This window comes from Desmodus rotundus, chromosome 8 (assembly GCF_022682495.2).
Source record: "Desmodus rotundus isolate HL8 chromosome 8, HLdesRot8A.1, whole genome shotgun sequence".
NCBI lineage: Eukaryota > Metazoa > Chordata > Mammalia > Chiroptera > Phyllostomidae > Desmodus > Desmodus rotundus.
In genome coordinates, this window is record NC_071394.1 from 130301614 (window position 1) to 130326052 (window position 24439).

Consider the following 24439-nt stretch of genomic DNA (forward strand, 5'->3'; position numbering starts at 1 on the left):
TCCTGCATTTTGCAGACAGGCCTCTTGGAGCTTGGGTCAGGTAGCCCCAGGTCAGTCTTTGATAGCATCACGAGCCTTTCTTCAGGCCTCTGGATATCCATACACCACTCTACTATCCCCCCCTCTGTTATCAACTTGGCAGAGCAGTTTACCCCTTCTGAGCCTTGACTTCCACATCTGAAGGAGGGGGTAAAAATCCCTAGCCATCAAACATTGAGTTACATGTGGATAAGAGATGAAAATGAACCCCTGAAGAGGTGAGAAAGGGCATAGGGGGTTCCAGCCTCAGAACTGTGGGGAAAGAACTGTGGGGACAGATGGTATGATCTTACAGCAGAAATGGTGCTACTATTGCTTCTAATAGGCTGCTGTTGCAACAACCTGTCCTCTGTCCTTCACATTTCACCCAGTTATACTCTGCTTTGTGCCTGGTGAGGCTAATGTCACTGGCTGGCTGTTTTAACACTGTCTGGCTTCTAGTTAAGGCTGTCTGTGACAGATAAATTGCTATGGAGGGCCCCAATCTCTACCCCACCCTTACCCCCATCAGGGAGAGAGGAGATATTTCAGAACAGGTGGCATTTCAAAGTGCATCATAAAAAGGAAGTGCCAGCCAGGAGGGAGTTACTCACCATCTGCTCTGCTGCCTTCACAAATATGCCTCCAGGGGCTTCCCTATTTGACTTAACATCTACTGAAGACCCAAAGGAGTAAAAGAATCTACCACCACTAACATCAAGGAACCAAAAACATTCCACTTTAAAATAGAAGCTGTTTCAAAGGGCAAATTATCCAGAAGCACAGACTGTAAAAGAGATCCTGAGCCATGGGAACGGCTGGCATTTCACTGGAATGCAAATGTGCTCCCAGGGGCTTCCCAGCAAAGGGCGAGGTCTCACGAAGGTCTCAAAAACTGGGTTGTGCTGAGAACAGCTTCAGGAGACACGTATATGGCCACCTCCAAATCAGAAAGATTAAAGAGACATCCCACAGCACGAGAGCAGAGGGCACACAACTTTCATCTTAGAATGTTATTTTTTTGACTGGACTATAGTTCCTATCTGGTCCTCTAGAAAAATCTTCCCAGAAATAAAGCCTCCTTCTTTAAACCCCCAAATCTTCAGCTTCCCCCCAGGTAGGCCACACCCACTCCCAGATGTGTGTGTGGGCCCCTGCCCCACTCACCCATTTACACAGAGTGGTGGCTGGAAAGCCACAGTTCAAGGGTCTCCCTGCAGCTGCAGCAGGCAGGAAGTAGAAGTGCAACAGATCTGTGACTGCCAGATGGGACACTGTCCGAGAAGCCCAGCTCCAGCTGCCTCACCCTCCACCAGGCAAGGACAGACTAGCTTGTGACTCTCTACTCCAATGTCCTCACCTCCTTAGGCAGCACTTGGGCATCCTCCTCAGCCTGGTGAGTAAAGCCAGGCTGGTGACATCAGTCCACATGGTTACCTAAAGCTCATATGAAAACTCAAGACTGCTTTTGGTCTTTGAGAACAATTGATTCTTCATCTCTTAGTTCAGACATCTGTGTGGCAGGGTGCAGAATGGCTAAGGAATGAACGGATAAGCTGCAGGCTGGGTGTGTGGAGCCTGCACGCCAGGCTTGCACTGGGAGTTACGAGAACAGTTACCAATCGAGTTGCCCCACCACACCCCACTCCACCTTAAGCAGCTGGGGCTGGAGTAGTCAGGGAAGTGGCCTGGCTAAAACTGGCCCCTTTTTCTCCTGATGGAGCCTGAAGCAACCAGGAAAGGATACCGGATCCCTGACAGCCTCTACCAAGGCCACAGGCTGCCTGCTGAAATGATCTCAATTCAAAAGAAAAAAAACCCCACACAATACAAAAATTAAAAACAATCTTTATTGTTTCCTGTAAAAACAGGGGGCTCTCACGAGAAAAGAATGTGCAAAGAGAGGCTTCCTACACCTTGGGCTTTCTCATTTATCCTAGCAGGCTGGTATTGCTGATCACAACTCTCCTCACTGTGTAGGAGGGAAAGCTCTCCACCTTCTCCTGGGAAATTAGACTACTCTAGATTCAATTTTGATTACTTGCATGCCTTAAAAAAATAAAAAATAAAACAAAAACCCTACAGTTATCAGGCTATCTGCCCCTACACATTTGCTCATTCCACTTGACATACAAACATGGGCCTCAAGTTCATACCCCCCTGTGAAGGTCAGGATAGGATGATACCACGGATATCCCGTGGGTGTTCCTGCCTAGGGATCAAAGATGCCCCTAGCTCCTGGTCAGCTGGCTGAAAACATGCATAGCACCTCCAGTGAAAGGCTGAGGTTTTCTCTTTTGAGACCAGCATTTTGGGTATACTAGGGCCAGCAGTCAACCAATCCATAGACAGTACTCAGGCCACAGGTGGTATCTGGTCTAGAAGCTACTTACTTCATCTCCAAATCTTCCTGAGATCCCTTAAACGGACAAGAGTGAATTCAAGTTTCAAAATGGCACACCAGGTTATACCAGGTAGAGGATGTCATTAAGGCAAACGGTCTCAACAAGTCCATGCACAGAGCTCTGATCCCACCATCCCCCTGCACTCCCCCTTCAGGAAGGCCTAGTCCTGCCCACTGCTCCTCTTTGGTAACAGTTTCCAGCATCCAGAAGCCTTGAGCAGCCTTCAGCCTCAAAAGTTGGGGGCGATCCAATTAAGGAACTTCATGGCAACTTCAAAGCCAAGGAAACAGGCCTGAGAAAGGTTTGGAAGAAGAGAAAAGTCAGCAGGAGTTGTCACTGTTCAGAGAGACCCCAGCACCACATTTGGCTGGCCCCATCAGGACCAGAACCCCTCCCTAGTCTCACTCCCACCCCACCCAGGTCAGGGAATCGAGCTGTGTTTTCTCATTCCCAAGAGGGGAAGAAAATGCATGTCCCACAACTGTCCAATTCTGATGGCCAGGTTAGGCCATCAAAGCCCCTCACCTCAGAGATTCACAAAGGCGAATCTTCCTGACATCTTCAGGAAAGGGAGCAAATTAGAAGGCTCCGACTGAGAGTAGGGTTTGTTTGTTTGTTTTGAAAACTGAGCCCCCAATCCAACCCCAGGAGCAGGCAAAAGTCAGCCCTGAACCCCTTGCTCTGAACCCCAAAGGGAAAGTACAGCTCCTGCCAGCCACTCACCGCATTGGCTGGGAAGGCTCGGATCATCACTGCATTGAACCCTTTGTACAAGGATGTGACTCCTTCATTCTGGATCAGCTCCCTCAGCACATCTCTGAAACCATTAGGGTATTTTCCAGGAGGTGCTGTAGGCAGAACCCAACTGTTAAGGCTTCAGGAAGCTTCCTGACCTGACTATGGTGACCCACATGAGAACAATCTTGTAGTCAAGTCTCCCTTCAGGGTCACAGCACCAGGGAGAGGACCCCTTGCAGGTCATCTGGGACCAGTCCACAGACAACACAGTTAACCTTGGGACAGACACCAATGTCTGGATTACTGGTGCTGAGGGAGTGGAGAAGAGGAATGAACAATGAAACAGTCCTGCTCACAGTGGGGAAGGAGAATTGATTTGACTTCTTATTTCATGTATTTTGTGTTCCGGTCAACATGAAAAATGAGTCTAGGCTTCTGGAACACAAATGACCACAAGGGACAAGCTGGTCAGAGAGGAGCTAGGGGTGCTCTGGACAGTGAGTGTCCCTCAGGACTTATGAGCTCTGTACCCCAGGGGCAGTCAGTTCCAGGACCCACTGCACCCCCATCTACCCCACTACCTTCCACTAACCAGTCTGGAAGCGGGACTTCAGCACATCTGGAGGGATGGCCACAGCCCAGTTGAAGATCCCCGCGATGCCCCCAGCCACCAGGATCCGAGGCACGCTGAGCTCATTGACACTGCAGAACACCAACCACAGTCAGACAAAGGCTGTGAGAGTGACACTCTGACCTTCCCTCCTGCAGCAGACGGGGAGAGGAGAAACCGGCTAGAGTGCGAGGGGCCCAGCTCATGTGACATGGCAGCTGCCACTCCTTGGAGGAGGTTTCATGCACTTGTTTCAAATACTTGCTCTCTCGGGTGAGGCACAGGGCAAGAGGTGTTGGCTGGGCCTCAGCAGCAACCAGAGGACAGAGGACACGAAGCCAGAAGCAAGTCCTACTTCTGCCTCCAGACCCACTCTCAGGAAAGTGCAACCTACCCATGGCTGAGCAAAGTGGCTTCTAAGTTCTTCTTTTCTCCTCACCTCTTTCCTTCGGGAGTGAGGATATTTTTAAGCCATTCATATGTCATGAAATACATCCCACTGGCCGGAACATCTGTTAGTGGAAAAGAAAGATGTGAATTAAATGACATAAAATCCTGAACTTAGTAGAGCCAAGCTTGGCCCTGGATTCTTCAAGGTTTCCTGAGAAGTCCCTCAGCAGCACATCCTATTTGCAGTCATCACTAGGCAGTGACCAGATGCTGCTCTGGGGTGGGCGCCAGTGTGAGTGAGTGTAAACACACGTGACATCATCTCATCTTCAAAGTCCCCTTGCGCAGTCCCGCGACATGCCCACTCCAGGCAGGCAGTTACAACCATGGCTGGCATCTGGCCTTCCTCCAAGCTGCCATTTCAGGACCAGGCTGGGCCATCTCTGCGTCTCCTACTTCCACCCCAGCAGAACATGCCTCTCGAAACCAGGGAGAGCCCCACTGTTCCTAAGTCATTCTTTCTTCCCACTCATCCCTCCAGCCATAATTTCTACCCACGTACCACTCCCCTCCAACTGCCGCTGTCATGACTTCTACCCTTGAGGGCTGGCCTACGAGAAGGATGGAAGATGCCCCCATCTTCATTCGTGTCCATACTGGCCAGAGGAGAGACTACCTAAAACCAGGACACTCAGTCTCAGCCTTGTCCCAGCTGCGGCATGTGGTGCCAAGGCTAAAGTGGTGATCCAGGTAAGACTCTCTGTGGCAAATCCACCCCAGGTGAGCCTCTCCAAGGTGACCTCCAGTAGGGGACCCCAAAGTTTACCTCGCATGAGGGTGAGCACAGTCCCCTTGTAGATGCCTCGGATCCCAGCCTCCTGGTACAGCTTCTTTGCACAGTCCAAGGCACCAGTGTACTTGGTTTCCCCTGAAGAAGCCTGAATCTGCGAGGGAGGGAAGAGTCATCAAGTCAGGAAGAGCATCACAGTCAACAGACTCAGCAGGTTACAGATTACGAAGTGAGTAGGGAAGTGGTCATTATGCATTAGGCCAATTAAAGATGACTATCAAAACAATAGTTATTTGAAATGTACAATACTGGTGCAAGTCACTATGAAATAAAGCTAGGTGAAAATGTCACAGAATATGCACACGCTGACTGGAAAAAAATATCAACAGAGGAGTTGGAAAATAAGTTGAAGAACTCTCCAAAATACAAAAGCATTCCCAATAAAGTTAGTTGGAAGGTCTACAAAGGAGGAGACGAATACATCAGTCATTCTTTTACTCTATTTCCGCAAATATCCAATGAGCACCAACTCCATTCCGAGTCCTAACCAGTCATGAAGCTTGGTTAAGAAAAGAAGAACTGGAGCCCTGGCTGGTGTCGCTCTGTGGACTGAGCACCAGCCTGTGAACTGAAGGGTCACTGGTTTGATTCCCAGTCAGAGCACATGCAGGCCAGGTCCCCTTGGTGGCTTATGACAGGCAATGGATTGATGTATCTCACACACTGATGTTTCCCTCTCTTCCTCCCTCCCTCTCTCTCTAAAAAAATAAATAAACAAAATCTTAAAAAAAAAGAAAAGGAGAACTGGAAATTAGACTCAGAGCTCTGTAAGTATCTGGATAGAGGTCCTGCGCAGAGCCAACAGAGGGCTAAGAGGAGGCCTCCATCTCAGTCTCGGGGATCCAGGGTCTAACAACCAAGAGCCTGAGGGCAGGCAGGGGTAACCCCAGTAACAGTCTGAGAGAAAGAGACCCCCAAGCAGAACACACAGGAAATACAGAGGCAAGAGGAATCAGAACACATGGGGCATCAACCACAGAGTAATAAAGCTGAAAAGAGAGTTCAGTTTTAACAGTTCCAAGGAGAAACACTTAAAAATAAATATATAAACCCAATAATTTTCTTACATACCAGCGCTAACCAGTTGAAAAATAATGGAAAAGAATCTCATTCAAAAGAGCAATAAAAAAATTTAAAAACCAATAAAATATATGTGCATCAAGCAATAGGATTTGCATATGTGAAACTTTAAAACAAAATAAAAAAACTCTAAAAAATCTCTAAGGGACATAAAAGAAGAGGTAAATAAAAAGTCATAATTCTGGTTATGAAAAGTTTCCAATCAGAAAGATGTCAAGTTTTCTAAAAATAAACATTTAAGATAACATCGATGTAATACCAATGTTTTATTTATTTTTTTTTTTGTGGAACTTCCCCAAATGATCCAGGCACATGTGAACCTGGTATGTCTGAGAACAGCAGGGAGGCCCATGTGACCAGAGGATGCTGAAGCTGACTCACAGTGATCTGGAGACCAGAGAGGATTGGACATAGAACTGACATACCAACAATCTTCTCACTATTTACAGTACAGACTGTGAGCGGGGAACCAAGTAAGGAGGCCCTCACAGTTGTCCTGGCCAGTGACGAAGGTAACCTGGAGCAGTGCAGCTGCAATGGAGGTGGTAAGAAGGGATGGGTTTGGGATATGTGGAAAGCCAACTTAACTGTTCAACAGATGGGATATATACAGTGAGAGAAAGAGAAAAACCCAGGAGGACTTTTGGGTTGTAGGGCTGAACAGCTAAAAGGATGGTGTTGCTACCCCCTGAGCTGCAGAAGGCTGAAGGTCAAGCAGGTTTGGGGGAAGACCAGTTCAGTTTTGCACGAGGTGACTTTGAGGTGTCTATGAGCATCCACATGAAAATGTTGGACAAACTTGTTGGAGGTTCAAAAAAAGTCTGAACTGGCGATATAAAGGGAAGACTCTGACTAATTCTTATACATTATGCAAAAACTCATAATGGGGTCACATAAATATAAAATGTAAAATTATAAACAACACTTTTAAGATTTATTTATTTATTTATTTTCAAGAGAGGGGAAGAAAGGGAGAAAGGGAGGGAGAGAGACATCCATGTGCGAGAGAAAGGAAGGGAGAAAGAGGCAGAGAGAAGTATCTATGTGTGAGAGATAAATAGATTGGTTGCATCTCACAGGCCCCGAATTGGGGACCTGGCCTGCAACCCAGGTAAGTGCCCTGACTGGGAATAGGAACTGATGTCGTTTTGGTTCACAGGGCAGCGCTCCATCCATTGAGCCACACCAGCTAGGACTAAACAAAACTTTTAGGAAAAAGTAAAAGAAAATCTTTGGGATGTTGGTCTAGATAAAGGGTTCTTAGGCCCAGTACCCTAAATATCCAAAGCCCAATCAATCAAAGAAAAATAAACTGAACTTCATAAAAATTTAAAATGCTTGCTCAAAAGATTAAGAGGATGAAAAGAAGCTACAGACTGGGAGAAAATATTTGCAAACCACGTATCTAACAAAGCACTAGTATCTAGAATAAAGGACTGCAAAACGCAACGATTAAAAAATAATCCAGTTGGAAAATGAGCAAAAGACATGAAAAGACATTTTACCAAGTAAGATATACAGATTGCAAAAAGCACATGAAAACAAGTTCAACATCTTCAGCTATTAGGGAAACACAAATTAAAAGGAAATATCACTACACACCTATCAGAATGGCTAAAATGAAAAATAGTGACATCACCAAATGTTGGTGGAGATGCAGAGAAACTGGCTCACACGCACATTGCTGGCAGGAATGCAAAACGGAACAGCCACCCTTAAACCAGTTTGTTCATTTCCTTAAAAACTGAGCAGGCAAGGACCATATGATTGAGTAATTATACTCCTGGGCATTTATCCCAGAGAAATGAATACTTATTTTCTCAGAAAAATCTCTGTACACGACTGTTTATGCATCTTTACTCATAAGAGCCAAAACCTGGAAACAACCCAGACGTCCTTCAATGGATGGAAAGTTGAACATATTGTGGTTCGTCCATGCCACGTTCTCCTTAAAATAAAGCGAATTATTCATATATCAACAATATGAATGAACCTCCAGAAAATTATGTTGATCCCATCTCTGTAACATTCTTGAAACTTCAAAATTATAGAAAGGAAGTACAGATTAATGGTTGCTGGGGTGGTTTGGGACTGGAGCGGGGAAGGGAAGTGGATGTGGTTATAAGAGGGCACTATCAGGGATCCTTGGTATGCTGGAAATGTCCTGTATTTGACTGTATTGATGCCAATATCCTGATTGTGATATTGTACTAAAGCTTTAAGATGTTACCATTGTGAGAAAACTGGGTAAGGGGTACAGGGGATCTCTCTGTATTACTTCTTTCTTTCTTTTTTCTTTGTATTATTTCTCACAACTGCACATGAATCTATTATCTCAAAATGAAAAGTTTAATTAAAAAATACACAAAATTGAGTGACCATGAAAAAAAGACTTGCCACATATGATAAGTAATTAATAATCTTAAGCCCAGGCTTTTAAAAATAAATTTAGAAAAAAACCAAAATGAGCAAAGAACACGAATAGTTACTTCACAAAGGAAAAATACAAGCAACTTATACTCATCAAAATATCAGGTACATTGTGCAAAATCTTATTTACAGAGATCTTCGTTGCTGGCATATAATTTGTCATACCCCCAGGTAAGGGATTATTGGGTAAATGACAGCCACGTATGTAATGAAATAAGTTGCAGAAAATTATGCTTGAGAAAAATAATCACAGAAAAATATTATGGTATATTAAGGGAAGAAAGTTGGTTATAAAACAATTGTAATAGGTGAACTTAATTTTATCTCAAAAGATATTTCTTAATAAATATACATTTTTACCAAAAGACTAGAATTCACATGCAAGCAGTTGTAACAGTGGTTACCTCAGTGGGGTAGTATCATGGGTAATAGATACATTTTTTTCTTTGTGCTTCTCTGCATTATTGATATTTTCTAGCCCTGACTGGTGCGGCTCAGTGGGTTGGGCATAGTAACGCTAACCAAAAGGTCACCAGTTTGATTCCCAGTCAGGGCACATGCCTGGGTGGTGGGCCACACCCCCAGCTGGGGGTGTGCCAGAGGCAACCAACTGATCGATGTTTCTCTCACACATTGATGTTTCTGTTGTTTTTCTCCCTCTCTTTCTTCCTTCCTTCCCCTCTTTCTAAAAAAAAATAAGTAAATACAATGTTTTAAAAAATTTTTTTCTTGCAAGAATTGTGTGTTAAATTACTTCAGCCATTCAAAGAAAAAGCATTAACATTTGATTTTTAAAAAGAGTCCTGTGTGCTAAGTCAAACAGCCAGATGACTGGGCCTGAGAACAAGCCAGGCACTCTATGGGCACTGAGTCTTAGGGTAATCGGTGGAGACATAAGATGTTGGGCAGGAGCAGCTTCTCTTTCTCTTCTGATGAGACATGACTTACCTTTCAGAGTTACTGAAGTAGGTGCTAATAATAAGGGTAGATATGTCTGGATTGACACGTCACAGGTGTGACGTGTTGGTTGGTCTGTTATACTGTCCTGGCATAGTACAAGTGCTTCCATGCTCCTGAAAACCTTGAAATTGTTTTGCACACCTGACCTGAAGTCTTATAAAGGGTGAAAGAACATAAACATCCACACAAAATTGTATACTGAATAGAAGAAGTTAACTACTTCCCCCCCCCAACCTCACATCACTCCATCCAGATCACACCCTTACCTGCAACAGGCACTTGATCCGTTCTCCAGGGGTCATGATTCCAGTGGTGAATACACCAGATAACATCCCAGCGGCAAACAGCTGGGGGTAGCTGCACCGAAAACAAAACCAGAAGCAAGCACTTGTGAGTATTCAACTGGACAGAGGCAGTCCTAGCCAAAGAGGACTTTATAAGAAAAAAAATAAGTACTTGGACTGGGCAGAAAGCCCAGCACAAATAAATCAAATTTTGCACAAAAGCCAAGTTTCAGGTATATTCTGATGTCAAACTTCCCAGGGCAGGGATCCCAGTGCCAAGAACCACACAAGGCCCACCTACACACGCAGATGGCCTCACCCATGGGAAAAGCTTTACAGTAAGACACGGTTTCCGTCCCTGGGCTTGCCATGCACAATGACTATAAACAAGTTTCAATGCCTCTCTGTACCTTGCTTCCCCATCTGTAAAATTCAGGGCTATTGAAAAAAGCTACTAACCAAGGATCTGGATCTCAGTCGACTCCAGTTCCTCTCCAATGTCACCTCCTCTGGGTCACCAAGGGCCTGAGAATATGTTAAGTCAAGATTTAAGCAGGACAGCATCAAGGCTAGGAAGAACAGCTGTGGCCACCTCCACGGGTTGAGGGGCAGCCAGGTCAGTCCTAAGGAATGTGCTATAAGATACTGAGAAGGGGGACTTCTGGTCAAGGTTGAGTTGCAGCTAAACATGCTTTGCTTTCTGACACAACCACAGAAAGAAGAATTACAACTAGACCTCAAAACAAGTAACACCCAGAACTGTCAGAAAAATCGAGCTGTATGGAAGTCCAAAAACCAAGGACTTAAAGAAACCACATTCATCCTGACAGGTGCCTTTTCTAAAATAAGCCACACTACTAAGACAAGGAGTCAAAGCAACTCTACCTAATACACAGAAACAAACACAGGGAGGCTGCCAAATTGAGGAGACAAAGAAATATGGCCCAAATGAAAGAACAGAACAAAACCCCAGAAAAAGAACTGAACAAAACAGAGATTACCAACCTATCAGCTGCAGAGTTCAAAACACTGCTGATCAGGATGCTCAGAGAACTCACTGGGTAGGAAAACAGCATAAAAAAGACCCAGGAAGAAATGAAGGTTGCACTTAGTGAAATAAAGAACAATCTATAGGGAACCAACAGTGGAGAGGATGAAGCCAGGATTCAAATCAACAATTTGGAACATAAGGACAAAATAAGAATTCAACCAGAAGAGCAAGTAGGAAAAAATAATAATAAAAAAAAAAAAAACGAGTAAAGTATAGGATGCCTCTGGGACATCTCCAAACATACCAACACCCAAATCATAGGGGTGCCAGAAGGAGAACAAGAAGGGCAAGAAATTGAAAAGTTACTTGAAAAAATAATGAAAGAAAACTTCCCCAATTTGGCAAAGGAAATAGACATACAAGTCCAGGAAGCACAGAGTCCCAAACAATTTGGACCCAAAGAGGACTACACCAGGATGCATCATAATTAAAGTGCCAAAGGTTAAAGATAAAGAGAGAATCTTAAAAGCAGCGAGTTACCTATAAAGGAGTTCCCATAAGACTGTCAGCTAATTTCTCAAAAGAAACTTTGCAGACAAAAAGGGACTGGCAAGAAGTATTCAAAGTGATGAAAAGCAAGGACCTACAACCAAGATTACTCTATGCAGCAAAGCTATCATTTAGAGTGGAAAGGCAGATAAAGTGCTTCCCAGACAAGGTAAAGCTAACGGAGTTCATCATCACCAAGCCATTATTACATGAAATATTAAAAGGACTTATTTAAGAGAAAGATCAAAACTATGAACATTAAAATGGCAACAAATTCGTACCTATCAACAACTATCTGAAAATCTGAAAAAACAAACTAATTAAATGACCAGAACAGCAACAGAATCATAGATATGGAGATCATTTGGAGGGTTATCAGCTGGGAGGGGGAAGGGGAAGAACAGGGTGAGGGGCGGAGTACAGGGATTAAGAAACTAAGTGGTGGGTTCAAAATAGACAGGAGGATGTTAAGAACAGTATAGGAGCCCTGGCTGGTGTGGCTCAGTGGATTGAGCACCAGCCTGTGAAGAGAAAGGTTGCTGACTTGATTCCTGGTCAAGGCACATGCCTGGGTTGCAGGCCAGGTCCCCAGTTGGGGGCGTGCAAGAGGCAACTGATTGATGTTTCTCTCCTTCTCTTTCTCCCTCCCTTACCCTCTCTCTAAAAAGAAATAAATATTTTAAAAAGAGAAAAGAATAGTATAGGAAATGGGAAGCCAAAGAACTTATATGCACGACCCATGGACACGAACTAAACGAGGAGGATTGCTGGAGGAAATGGGGGTACTGGGCAGAGGGTGGCAAAAGGGGGGGAAATTGGGACGGCTGTGATAGCATAATCAATAAAATATATTTAAAAAATACTGAGAAGAAGCCAGACCAGGGCGGTGCCCAGACAGGCATAATGGGTCCTGGGGCCCTCTGTGCAGGGAACAGTTCCCCAGTGGCCAGATATAGGGTCCCTTACCCTGCCCCCCACAGAATGAGCTGCACTGAGTATTTTGAGGAGTCTGAGGCTCCTAGCATCTTTGGCCACAGCTGTCTATGCCATCTCTGGCATCTTTTCCTTCTGGGATTAGTGGTACCAGGGTGGTCTAGAGGCTATGCAGCACAAAGCTACAATCAGTATCTCAACAGGTTCCCCACAACTTAGCAAATGTTGCTCAAAAAACTTCACTTACTTGCCTGAGCGTCAGGCCCCTCCTGACCCCAAACCTCTGACAGCTTAGCCTTCAGGCCAGTTCCACCCAATAAGGAGACCAAGACCTGAGGAACAGATGTCAAATGGGGTAGGGAGACACCCACTGGGGGTCCTTCCCTCTAGGCAGGGCACCAGTCTCAACTGCCCAGTTTCTGCCACACACACACCCCAGGCAGGGCTCACACATCCACCTCAGGCATGCAAGCCCAGCCCAAAGGCTGTCTGCTGAGCAGTCAAGAGACTTGCTTTCATGCATCGTCTCCTTCACAGTCTCCATTCACATGCTGTTCCCAAGACGAGACCTCTCAGCAAATAAACTTCCCCGATGAGGCCAGTATGCTCTGTTCTTCCCAGGATGCCTAGACCCTAACTAGGCATACCTACATCTCCTGGAATTGGCGACCTTCCTCTGAACGGGGTCTGTGTGTGCACAGGGTACCGTGTAGATACTCTGTCACTGCCTGGCCCATTCTGCCACCCCACTCCCATCCCACCCCAGGGAGGCATGTGTGAGCACTGGCCCTTCCTGAGCTTCCACGCCAAGGCCCTGGTACTGCGCCTTTCCATACTCTTCCCAAACACCACTGAGGGGAGGAGAAAGTGATAGGGCTGACTTTCAGGATTCTGAATGTGGCAGGATTATGGGGGTGGGTCCTGAGTGTCTCAAGCTTTGCTTAAGCAGGAAGAGTGTTTCTCTGATCACATCGTGAGGGGAACACAACCCACAGGCCAAAGTACTGGCAGCGACCCCGCTGGGCTTCTGGCGCGTGACTCTGGTACAGCTGGGAGAAGTCTACTTTCACGAGCCACTTTGTCATGAGCTGGAATTCTGACTCGCCTGCCTCTTCATACCCAAATACAACTTTTTAAAGTATATTAAAAAGAAAAACACTGCCCTGGCTGGTGTGGCTCAGTGGATTGAGCGGCAGCCTGTGAATCGAAGGGTCACCGGTTCAATTCCTAATCAGGGCACATGCCTGGGCTGCAGGCCAGATCCCCAGTAGGGGGCACAAGAGAGGCAGCCACACATTGATGTTTCTCTCCCTCTCTTTCTCCCTCCTTTCCTCTCTGTCTAAAAAAAAAAAGAAAAAAAAAAAAAGAAAAGCACTGACTTACTTCACTTTAACAGAGAAACCAGTATCTAAAATAATGATAATCATGTTATCAAAATGAAGTAAAAGACAGAAGTAGGAATCTCCCTTATCCCAACCAGGTGAGCGACAAGGAGGCTGCCACTGTTATTACTGCAGCACCAGGTACTGCTCAGGGTGCCTGATACACATTTTTATCTCTTTAACCTGACACACATTTCAGCATGCAGACGTCACAACACCCTTTGAGGCTGGTATTACTGACAGCCCCAGTAGCCACGATACTACCTCACAGCAGGAATTATGAAAACCTGGTGGTGGGGTGGAGGGGTGGGTGGGCTTTTTCTCTTTTGGTTCATAAGGCCAAGGAAACTCAAGTAGCTCCTTCATGCCCCATGTGCGCTCTCAGGAGCCGGCCTCGGGAGCCCAGGAGGACAGCCACTGCCTGTCCACCAAGGTTCTTTAACTCAGGTTACATCACCAGGCAGAGCAGCATCAAGTACTCCAGGCCTGTAACTACTCACCTGAGCACATCTTCTGGGTGTTTCTGTTGCAGTTTCTTCCCCAAACCAAACCCAAAGAAGCATACGGCAAACATGGGGGTGACGCCGATGATGGGGGCAGCCATGCCTCGATATAGCCCTGTGATGCCCTGCAAGGAATCACAGAAGCAGAAGCTGTGTATAGACATCCCCCCACCCCCACTGAAACAGGCAAGCAGTGTGTCTGTCTGCTCATCTGAGGCATCCTTCCTTCACCTCTCTGCCAAGGAGAGCTTTTAAAAGGAAGAATCCCTGCAGGTTTATCAGAAAGAGTTGTCTTCTTCTATACTCCTGGAGAAAATGGAAAACAGCTTCCATTCTGGAAGAATTTCTGGCAGACCCTTTCACCAGGAAATCCTGTCTAGAGATGTTTTCTAGGGAAATACTCAGAGATGGAAAAAAGAAAATAACAGCAGGCATTTATCAGGTACCATAATTGTGGAATGAATCTAAAAGCTCCCAAATAGGAGATAAATGAGACAATGAGACTATTGGACTATCACACAGGCATAAAATCATATTGTAACGTGAAGACACTACTAAGTGAAAACAAAGCAGGCTACAAAATAGGGTGTTTTGATCTGACTTCCTTGGGGTGAGATTACAGGTGATTAAGAAATTTTTGTATTTTCCAAGAATTAAGACATGAGATTTTTGTTGTTAAAAAACAACAGTAAGTCCTGACTGGTGTGGCTCAGTTGATTGGGAGTCCTCCCGCAAAGGGAAAGGTTGCTGGTTTGATTCCCAGTCACGGTACATGCCTCCTTTGCAGGTTCTGTCCCCTGTCCCTGGTTGGGACTCGTATTAGAGGCAACCGATTGATGTTTCTCTTTCACACTAATGTTTCTCTCCCTCTTTTTCTCCCTCCCTTCCCCTCTCTCTAAAAATAAAGAAACAAAATCTTTAAAAAATAAAACACCAATAGTAAGCTTGCACACCAATTTTCACCAGTATAGTTTGGTCACGAAAACAACTATGCAGTAGTAATAAGTGGACACTAAGACAAGTAGATAGATATCCCAGCCAAACAAGAGCAGCAAAGGGAAAGGAAGGTCTGGGATCTGGGAGAGCAAAGGTTCAGCCCCAAAGAAGTGAAAGGGACTTGCAGGATGGTGTTGGGCGCAGTGGGCCTGGGAAGAAGCCCTTCCATATGGGAGTACAAGGAGGGAGGACTCCAGGGGACATGTTTCCAAGAAAAACAAAGCAAAACTACACACACTGAAACAACGGGTTATTACGGTTCAGGCAGTGTGGACAGCCAGAGAGATACGCCACAGAGCAGTTAGGGCACAGTACGACAGAGACAGCCGTTCAGAGAAACACAAGTGACTGCAATGGACAGGATTACTAACCCAACCTTATGAAAAACAAAACATTGCCCAATAGACGAAATGCACATCTTAGTACATTATTTAATTAACAGAAAAAAACCCACATATGTATAGTGTAATCATAAAAACAGTGAGCTGGATTAAATCACAATCTAAGATGAAATTATATGCGCAGGTCAGAAAAAGGGGATAGGTAATGGAAGAGTTAAAATCGTCTACCATAAGTAGGGAGATAAAACATATAAAAATGTGTGAAATGTAGCAGTAAATGTGTGTTACGTAGCTCCAGAGAAACAGCAGAAACAACTGCAAGGGCTCAGAGTAGCTGTCCCTGGAGAATGGGGGCGGACGAAGGTGCGCATGTGAGGGGAAGATGGCTGTTTTTGTTACCAGCCTTTCAGTAACAAACTAAGTGTTTGCATCACTTTAATACAAAATAATTTTTAAAAAACAATAATAATTTTAAAACAAGTATAAAAACCGTAAAGGTTGTTCCTTATATAGAGTGGCAGGAGTATCAGAGCAGACTGCAAGTGGGAGGGTCCAGACCCAGTCTGAAGAGCCTGCCTGGCTGCAGCTCCCGGGCATTCATACCCCATCCACCTTCCAGAACTAACGGCACAGCTCTACCTGTCGGCACACCTCCAGGATCCTGCACAGGTCAAACATTCCTGCCAGCTGTAAGCTGACTCTCCAAATACAAAGTGCAAAGGCAGTAAACAGAAAAGGGTGATGAGACAGAGAAGCTTTTGAGGAGGATCTACGAAAGCAGCAGGGGACAAAGTCCTTCCAAAGGCCCTCCCACAGCAGCTCCCCACCTGGCTGAGCAGGATGCTCAGGTCCGGAAGGGCCAAGTCCTGACAGTTCTAGCCTTCCTCTCACCATGCTGGCCCACCCAGACTCATGCAGCACAAGCAAGACCTTTGTCTGGCAGCTCCAGAAAGCAGAGAGCCACACCTGGCACAACAAACACCAGGGACACACGCCAGTATGGTTGGAGTAAGGGAACCTAGTCGACTCTGCAGGGAGTTGGGTTTAAACAAGCCATTCTCACCGGGCCCCCAGCATCCAGCACATTGCCCAGCTGCTAAACAAGTGCTCAACAAAGTTTGTTGTCCTAAGGGCCTGTAAACCTGCCTCTCTTCCATAAGGGCAGAGGGCTCTGAGCAGACCTGAAGCCTAAAGCCTTCATCCTACACTGATCAGACTCTACACAGACAAAAGAATGAGCACTTTGCCCTGGCTGGGGTGGCTCAGTTGATTGGAGCATTGTCTCACACACCAGAAGGTTGCAGGTTCAATTCCCAGTCAGGGCACATAAGTAGGTTGTGGGTTCAGTCCCTGGTTGGGGCATGTATGGAAGGCAACCTCTTGATGTTTCTCTCGTACATTGATATTTCTTTCTCTCTCCCTCTCCCCTGCTCTATCTTAAAAAAAAAAAATCAATAAAAACATATCCACAGGTGAAGATTTAGAAAAAAGAAGGAGCACCTTACAGAAGGAAAGACAGCACTAACTCACAAATGGGTGCAAAATCTTCCTCCTATGCCTGGATCCCTCAGGGACCCTGGGAACAACTCCCCAAATGCGAGTTTATCACTTACCAGCAAAACTCCTCTTTATCTCAGTGACACCTACTTCTCAGTTTCTGTGTATTTAATAGGCCATTTATTCACACGAGAGTTATATTTTAGGGAGCAAAGGAAGAAAAAAATTCTCAACAAGGGCTTTTTAAACATGTGCTAATGAAGTGAGTACTAAATATCACTGGTAATTAAAACTTTTTTAAAAATCCCATATTTTGGCCCTGGCCAGGTGGCTTGGTTGGTTGAAGCGTCATCCCGAACACCAAAATGTTTTGGGTGTTCATCCCCGGTCAGGACATATACCTAGGTTTTGGGTTCGATCCCTGGTCAGGGTGTATAGGGAGGCAATTGATCGATTTAGTGTCCCTGTCTAGGGGTTTGAATACTCTGCAGGCCTCTCTCACTGTGCCTTGGGCTGACTGACTTTTCCTCCAGACATTTTGTAAACTTCTGCCACTGATCCTTGTCAAACTGTCTGATCCAGATTTGTGTTTTCTCCCACTTTGAGCCTCCAATTATTCCTCACTAATTTCCTGCGGCCTAAATTCTGCCTTCCAAAAAGAATCATTTTATTAGCTTTGGTCATTGGCATAAAACTGGAACTGGAACTCGCAAAGGCTCCAGAGCGATGACAACAGGAGGGCATAGAATGGCATGGTGAAAGAGCCACCGCTGTGGGTTAGACTCCAGCAGAACACAAGGTCAAGCTAAGCCCTAGGGGGAGCCACACACCAACCCTGTATCTGTGTTCCCCAGAGTGAAAGGGGTGCCCGGCACAGAGATACAATACCTCTCTAATTAGAGTCTTCCGGAAACAGTCAAAGGTCCCAGAATACATGGGAGGCTGTCCAGGCAAACTCGGGGGCTGTGTCTGTAGTCGGACCTGAAATCAGAAGTTAAAATACTGTAATTTCCCAGAATTGGAACTACCTCACTTAACCTGCTAGATTCAGGCTTCTCTTTCCTCCAGTTTATTCAAATCCAGCACTCACAAGTCATTAGTAGAATGATTTTAGAGACAGTGACAGTTCCTCTGATTTCCCCATCCACTTACTTTCACCATTCATTTCTTGCCTAATGGATCCCACAATGACCCAATGGGATAGATATTCCCAGTTTACAGAGGAGGAGACAGGGTTTCATGAGTTCAGTGACAAGCCAGTAAAAATCTGATGCAAAGCTTAGCTCTGGCCACCACCCACTCCAACACATAATGGCATGCTGATAGTTAGGTAAGGTGCTCAAATCAACAATGGCATTTTGGAGTGAGGTGCATTTAATGCCATTTTTCTTGGTCCTTATCCTTCTTGACCTTTTGGTGTATCCAATGCTGCAACTGTCTCTCTTAAAACCTCCCTTAGTACTTGCTCCTTTGTCTTCTTTTCTACTCCATGCATTTCAAGGCTCAGCACCCTACTCATCTGGTCCAGTATTCCTTTCAGAAAGTCAGATTCCAGGGTTTCGGCTGCTGCTCAGTGATTACTATTACTGGCCCATCTCCAGACTCGCCCTACCTTTAGGGCTACATTTCCAACCACCTGAAGAAGCTCTCCCTACTCAAATCACCCCCAGAATCTCACCCTCCTGATAATATCCCCTTTGTAGCAGACCCACCTAACTACCCTCTTTCTCAAGATTTGAAACCCTAGCATCACCTCTGACTACTTCCTGTTGCTATTCTTGCTCTATCACATGAGTACCAAGTCTGTAGGGGTAATCCTTCAAGATGCTTCCAGAATCCTATTTTTTCCCCTCTCTGAGTCTTCTCCCAGGTCAGGTCCTCATCCATCCTTATGCAGTGTAGTGGTTTTCAGTTATGTTCACTAATCATCTGACACGCTTCCCCTTCAAAAGGTAAATCCTAATTCTCTGCCCCTTGAACATAGGCCAGACTCAGTGATTCACTTCTACTGAACACAGTGTGGTGGTATTGATGCTGTGTGACTTCCAAGGCTAGGCAATAAGGCAGCCAGCTTCCGCCTGTCTCCATCACAGGTTAACCTGCTTTGGAAGAAGGCAGCGACAATGTTATGAGGACACTCTGGCAGTCTGGAGAGGATATGTGTGGAAGAAAGAAGGCCTCTTGGCAACAGCCAGCACCAACTCGCCAGCCTATGGGTGAACCACAAGGAAGCCAATCTTCAGAACAGTGCAGTCCCAGCCAACATCTTTTAGGGTGTGTGTGGGCGGGGGGGGGGGGGGGAAGCCGGGTCTTCGGTTCAGTATTATTATTTTCAAACAGCTTTGTTAAGATATAATTCACATACCATAAAATTCACTCATTTAAAGCGTACAATTCAATGATTGTTAGTATATACACAGTTGTGCAGCCTTCATTACAATCAATTTGAGATTTTTATCACCCGCAAAAGAAACGGCACACCCATTAGTAGTTACTCCCCATTTTGCTCTCTTCGTAGGCCCTTGTAGGTCCTCGTAACCACCAATCTATTTTCTGTCTCTATGGATTTGCCTATTCTGTATATTTCATTTATTTCCTATGTGGTCTTTCACACCTGGCTTCTTTTACTTAGTATAATGTTTTCAAAGTTCATCTATGTTGTAGTATACATCAGTCCTTTACTCCTTCTTTTTGATGAATAATATTCCATTGTACTAATTTATCTGTTCATTAGGTAACGGACATTTGCATTTTTTCCACTTTTTGATTATTAAGAGCAAAGGTGCTATAAACATTTGCACACAGGTTTTTGTATGGATATGTTTTCAATTCTCTTGGTTATTGTATTGGTCAGGATTCTCCACAGAAATAGAACCAATAGAATGTGGAGATTCATTTATTTACTAATTCAAAAAGATACAAGGTGGGACAAAAGCAGGATTACAGTTGTGAGTACGTGAAACATAGAGCTTATTCTTGTGTTATTATTTAGTGATTATTGTATTGTTTCCATATGAACAGCTGTAAACCTCCCTTTGCCCCACCCTGTATATGCACCCCTATATTCACTGCAGCATTATTTATAATGGCCAAGACACAGAAACAACCTAAATGTCCATGTATGGATGAACGGATAAGTAAGATGTGACACACACACACACACACACACACACACACACACATTAGAAGACTACTCAGCCAAAAAAAAAGAAAAAGAAAAAGAAATTTTGCCATTTGAAAAAACATGAATGGACCTTGATGGTATAATGCTAAGTGAAATAAGTCAGAAGCAGAAAGTACCATATGATATCACAAACAAAATGAACTCATTGACACAGAGAACAGATTGGTGGTTACCAGAGGGAAAGGTGGTTGGGATGGGCAAAAGCGGTGACGGGAGTCAATTGCATAGTGATGGATAGTAACTAGACTTTTGGAGGTGATCACTTTGCAGTGAATACAGATGTCAAATGATGTTGTATATCTGAAAACTAATTTAAAAAAAATAGGAAGAGGGGCCAGACAAATCTTTCCTTTTTTTGTTCCAAAGATTTTACTTATGAATTTATAGAGAGAGGGGAAGGGAGGGAGAAAGAGACGGAGAGAAACATCAGTGTGTGGTTGCCTCTCACACATCCCCCACTTGGGACAGAGCCCACAACCCAGACATGTGCTCTGACTGGGAATCGAACCAGTGACCATTTGGTTCACAGGCCTGTGCTCAATCCACTAAGCTACACCAGCCAGGGCTCTTTTCTCTTACTAGATAGTGTTGCTTAGAACCATCACTGTCTGGGAAGCAGTAAACATACAGAAGTACCATCAGCTAAATATTTGATTTCATGTTTGAGTGTCCTAGCCAGGCAGGTTGCTTTAATCCTGGTCTTGCCAAAGAATGGCCCCAGCCCCTCTCCTAGGTGAAAGGTAGCAAATAAGTTGCTGCCCAGATGCCAGGGAGACATGTCCTAAAGCTATTTCCCTGTGTTGGAAACCCAATCTGAATTCTAATTAGCCCCTTCCTCAGGCTTCCCACTCTGTGAGACTCATGTCTGCTCCCCAGCACCCTGGCAGTGATCTGTCGATTTCCTCCCAATGTGTGTCCAGAAATAAGGTTAAAAAGTAGGATGAAGCTTTGAATCCTAAGTCACAGCGCATGGACTTTGGCCTCCATTAAGGCCTGGCTGAAAGTGCTGCAAGAGGGAACAGCTGAGGCAGGCATGATGTGAGGAAGCCCAGGGAAAAGCCCGGATGAGCTTTCTCCTTCCCAAAGCCTCATTTGACCATGGCTTCCTCACCTGGGAGTTGTGAGCCTTGGCCTGGCCCAGGACAAAGTTGGTCACAGGCTTCCTGGGCAGGGGCTCAGTCTCCCAGGGCATAATGACTTCCCACTGGAGGCCACTTGAGCGAATATGACGTGACAGGCTGAAGATGGCCAAGCACCACTCAGGAGGGGGAAAGGTGGAAGGAGATAGTAATGGGCACTCTGGCCCAGAGCAATGTGTCAAAAGACATCTCTAGAATAAGCGTGCCTCTTTCTGAGGCGAGATTTACAAGCGACCTATTTCGGCCTTGCCAATAATGTTAGGGTTTGCTGAAATCAGAGCACTGGGGAGGCGCTTTTTCTTTCCCATCCCCACAGAAGTGGCGCAAGGTCAGGAGAGGCTACGGGTCGAACTTGAAATCACAGTCCTTGATGACTGGTTAGAGACTGTTCACTCTGCGCGAACCAGCTCTCTGCGGCGCGAGGAACAGTTTCCACGGGCCCCTTAAAGGGGCGGGAGGGAGATTCCTAGACTTCTCAGGGAAGCCTCCACAGGCCCCCTTTCCGTCCCGCGCCGCGCCTCGCGGGAGACACTGCACCCTGCCGGGGCCTCCTCCCTCTAACCCGCGCCCCAGCCTCCTCGCACCTTAACCGTGTCCAGCGGGTGCCCCACGAACACCAGGCACATGCCTCCAAAGCCGCCGGCCAGGAGATTCTTCAGCGGGCTGATGGGCTTCGCCTGGTCTGTCATGGTCTGTCAGCCAGCCTGCACGTTCCCTGTCACCTGGCTGCACTGCCCCAGTCGCAGGTCCGGCTCCGCCGACCTTTCACCCACTTTAGGGTGGGCGGGGCAAGAACCCGAGGCAGGTCGGGAGGTGGGCCTAGACTGCCCCGCGGAGCTTCCGCCTTGGGGCTGCTTCCGGCCTCGGCCCCTCCCCCGATGGGCGTGGCCGAGGAAGCCGGGCTGGCCGTGATGCGGTCGGAGAGGTGTTTGGATATGCGGGTGGGTGGTTTTATCCAGAAAGACCTTTCGGACGTAAATGCATCCTCTTCTGGGCTCCCACTCCTTCACTCGCTCGGCAGGAGTCGATTGCCCTCAGCTGTGTGCCAGGCACCCTTCCAGGTGCTCGAGGCGCGGCTGGTAGTACAGCACACCAGTCGCTGTCTTTGTGGAGTTCACACCGTAACAAAGATAAATTAAGTAAAAGATGCATCGTATCAACTGGCCATAACTGCTATGGAGAAAAATAAACCTGGAAAGAAGATTAGGAGCACGGAAGACAGAGTAATTTACAATTTTAATTAGGTAAGGAAGGGTTTCACTGACGTGACTGGATTCAAGACCTGAGAAGGTGAGGAAGTGAGTCCTGCCCACAGATATGGAGGTTGAGGAACCTTCCAAGGAAAAGGAAAATAAAATGCAAAAGCCCTGAGATGGTCTGTGCCTGGTCTGTTAGAAGCCACAGGGAGACCTTTGTGGCTACAGCAGAGTGAGGGAGAGCAAGCGGAGTAGCTGATGAAGACATGGAGGTGATGGTAGCATACAAGGCAGACTTTGTCACTGTGAGGACAGCAGCTTCTCTTTTGAAGGAGATGGCAGCCATTCTAGGGTTTTGGGCAAGGAAGTGATACTATGACTTATGAGTTAATAGGAGCCCTCTGACTGCTGGGTGAGAATAGACTGTAGGGAGCAAGGAGAAAGCAGGAAGTGTTGAGGCTAAAGATCATGGCCAGAAATGCTGGCTTGGATCAGGGCATAGCAGAGGAGGTGGTGAAGAATATTTGGATTCTGGATATATTCTTACGGAAGAATCTAGAGGAATTGTTTTTATTTTTTAATTGATTTTTCTTAGAGAAAGAAAAAAGTAAAGAGAAAAACATTAATTTGTTGTTCTGCTTAAACATGCATTCATTGGTGGCTTTTTTTTAAGTAATGTCTTTTTTTTAAGATTTTACTTATTTATTTTTAGAGAGAGGGGAAGGGGAGGAGAGAGGGAGAGAAATATCAATGTGTGGTTGTCTCTCACATGCTCCCCACTGGGGATCTGGCCTGCAATCCAGACACGTGTCATGACTGGGAATCAAACCAGCGACCCTTTGGTTCATAGCCCAAGCTCAATCCACTGAGCTACACCAGCCAGGGCTGTTAGTGGCTTCTTGTGTGTGCCCTGATCAAGGATTATTCCTGCAACATTGGCATATTTGGGATACTTTAACCAACTGAACTACCGGGCCTAGGGCTTGGCTTAATTTTTAAATCTTTATTTCCTAGGGAGAAATTGACACTAGTTAAAAATGTCATTATTGCCCTGGCTGGTGTGGCTCAGTGGATTGAGTGTCAGCCTTCAAAATGAAAGGTTGCTGATTCTTCCCCATCAGGGCAAATGCCTGGGTTGCTGGCCAGGTCCCCAGCTGAAGGTGTGGGGGAGGCACCGATTGTTTCTCTCGCACATTGATGTTTCCCTCTCTTTCTCCCTCCTTTCCCCTCTTTCTAAAAATAAATAAAATCTTTTTAAAAATGTTATCATCAGCCCAATAAATGTTTATCTAATGGAGTAATATTGAAAAACAGGTTGGATCTGTGTCTTTAAGAAACTTAACCTTTACCAGGGGAAAGACAGGCAGACAATTAAGGGTAATATACAGGATTCCAAAATGTTGTATGTATACCAGCGTGCTAGATATGTGAGTGACCTCATTTTTCTATTTTGCAAATGCAATAATTCTACAGAAAAACTAATTGTTTCCCTTTTATTCACTGGAGAGGATTTATTACCCATAACTGAAAGTGAGAACTTCTAATTGACATAATTTGGGTCCTTTGCTAGTATAATAATTTAAAGGGATGTTTTCTCAAAACAAATGTAGTAAGTACACTGGATTATAGCACACTTTTATGTTGCTGATATACAAAATTCATAACCCCACAATACACTTTAACTCATTACTATTAATTTTCACTCCGAATTAATTTGGGTCTGTCTAGCACGTATTTGCCCCTGATTTAGGTACTTGTTCTGAAACTGGAAGCTAAGTCTCATGTATGAGAAACACAACAGCGCATACAAGAAGCAAGAACTAAATTATCCCCATTGCGCATAGATATCTCAATTATCAGTACTTGTACAACTAGTGTATGGTGGGAATGGCTTGGGTCATCTATGCACTTGCACAGCCTAGGGCACTCCCTAACATCACCGTCTTCACAATGGCGTTTCCAC

General features: G+C 45.5%; 1 protein-coding gene across 1 annotated transcript; it reads right to left on the reverse strand.

The window, feature by feature from the left end:
- Positions 1 to 1850: 1850 nt before the first annotated feature.
- Positions 1851 to 22070, reverse strand: SLC25A20 (solute carrier family 25 member 20). The gene is made up of 9 exons (XM_024566152.3): positions 21865 to 22070; positions 17846 to 17938; positions 14121 to 14248; positions 9748 to 9838; positions 4988 to 5105; positions 4211 to 4283; positions 3754 to 3863; positions 3147 to 3271; positions 1851 to 2715 (listed from the first exon to the last, which is right to left on the reverse strand). The coding sequence occupies exons 1-9, from the start codon at positions 21967 to 21969 to the stop codon at positions 2653 to 2655; spliced, it is 906 nt and encodes a 301-aa protein (XP_024421920.1). The 5' UTR covers positions 21970 to 22070; the 3' UTR covers positions 1851 to 2652.
- Positions 22071 to 24439: the final 2369 nt, after the last annotated feature.

What these genes read in the sequence shown, in the direction of transcription:
- SLC25A20 (XM_024566152.3), bottom strand. Translation starts at nt 21,969, where the DNA reads ATGACAGACCAGGCGAAGCCCATCAGCCCGCTGAAGAATCTCCTGGCC. An exon ending in GGAAGACTCTAATTAGAGAG is followed by an intron (nt 14,249 to 17,845) that starts GTATTGTATCTC and finishes GATTCCTTGCAG; the next exon opens with GGCATCACAGGGCTATATCG. An exon ending in GAGCCTTCCCAGCCAATGCG is followed by an intron (nt 2,716 to 3,146) that starts GTGAGTGGCTGG and finishes AACCTTTCTCAG; the next exon opens with GCCTGTTTCCTTGGCTTTGA.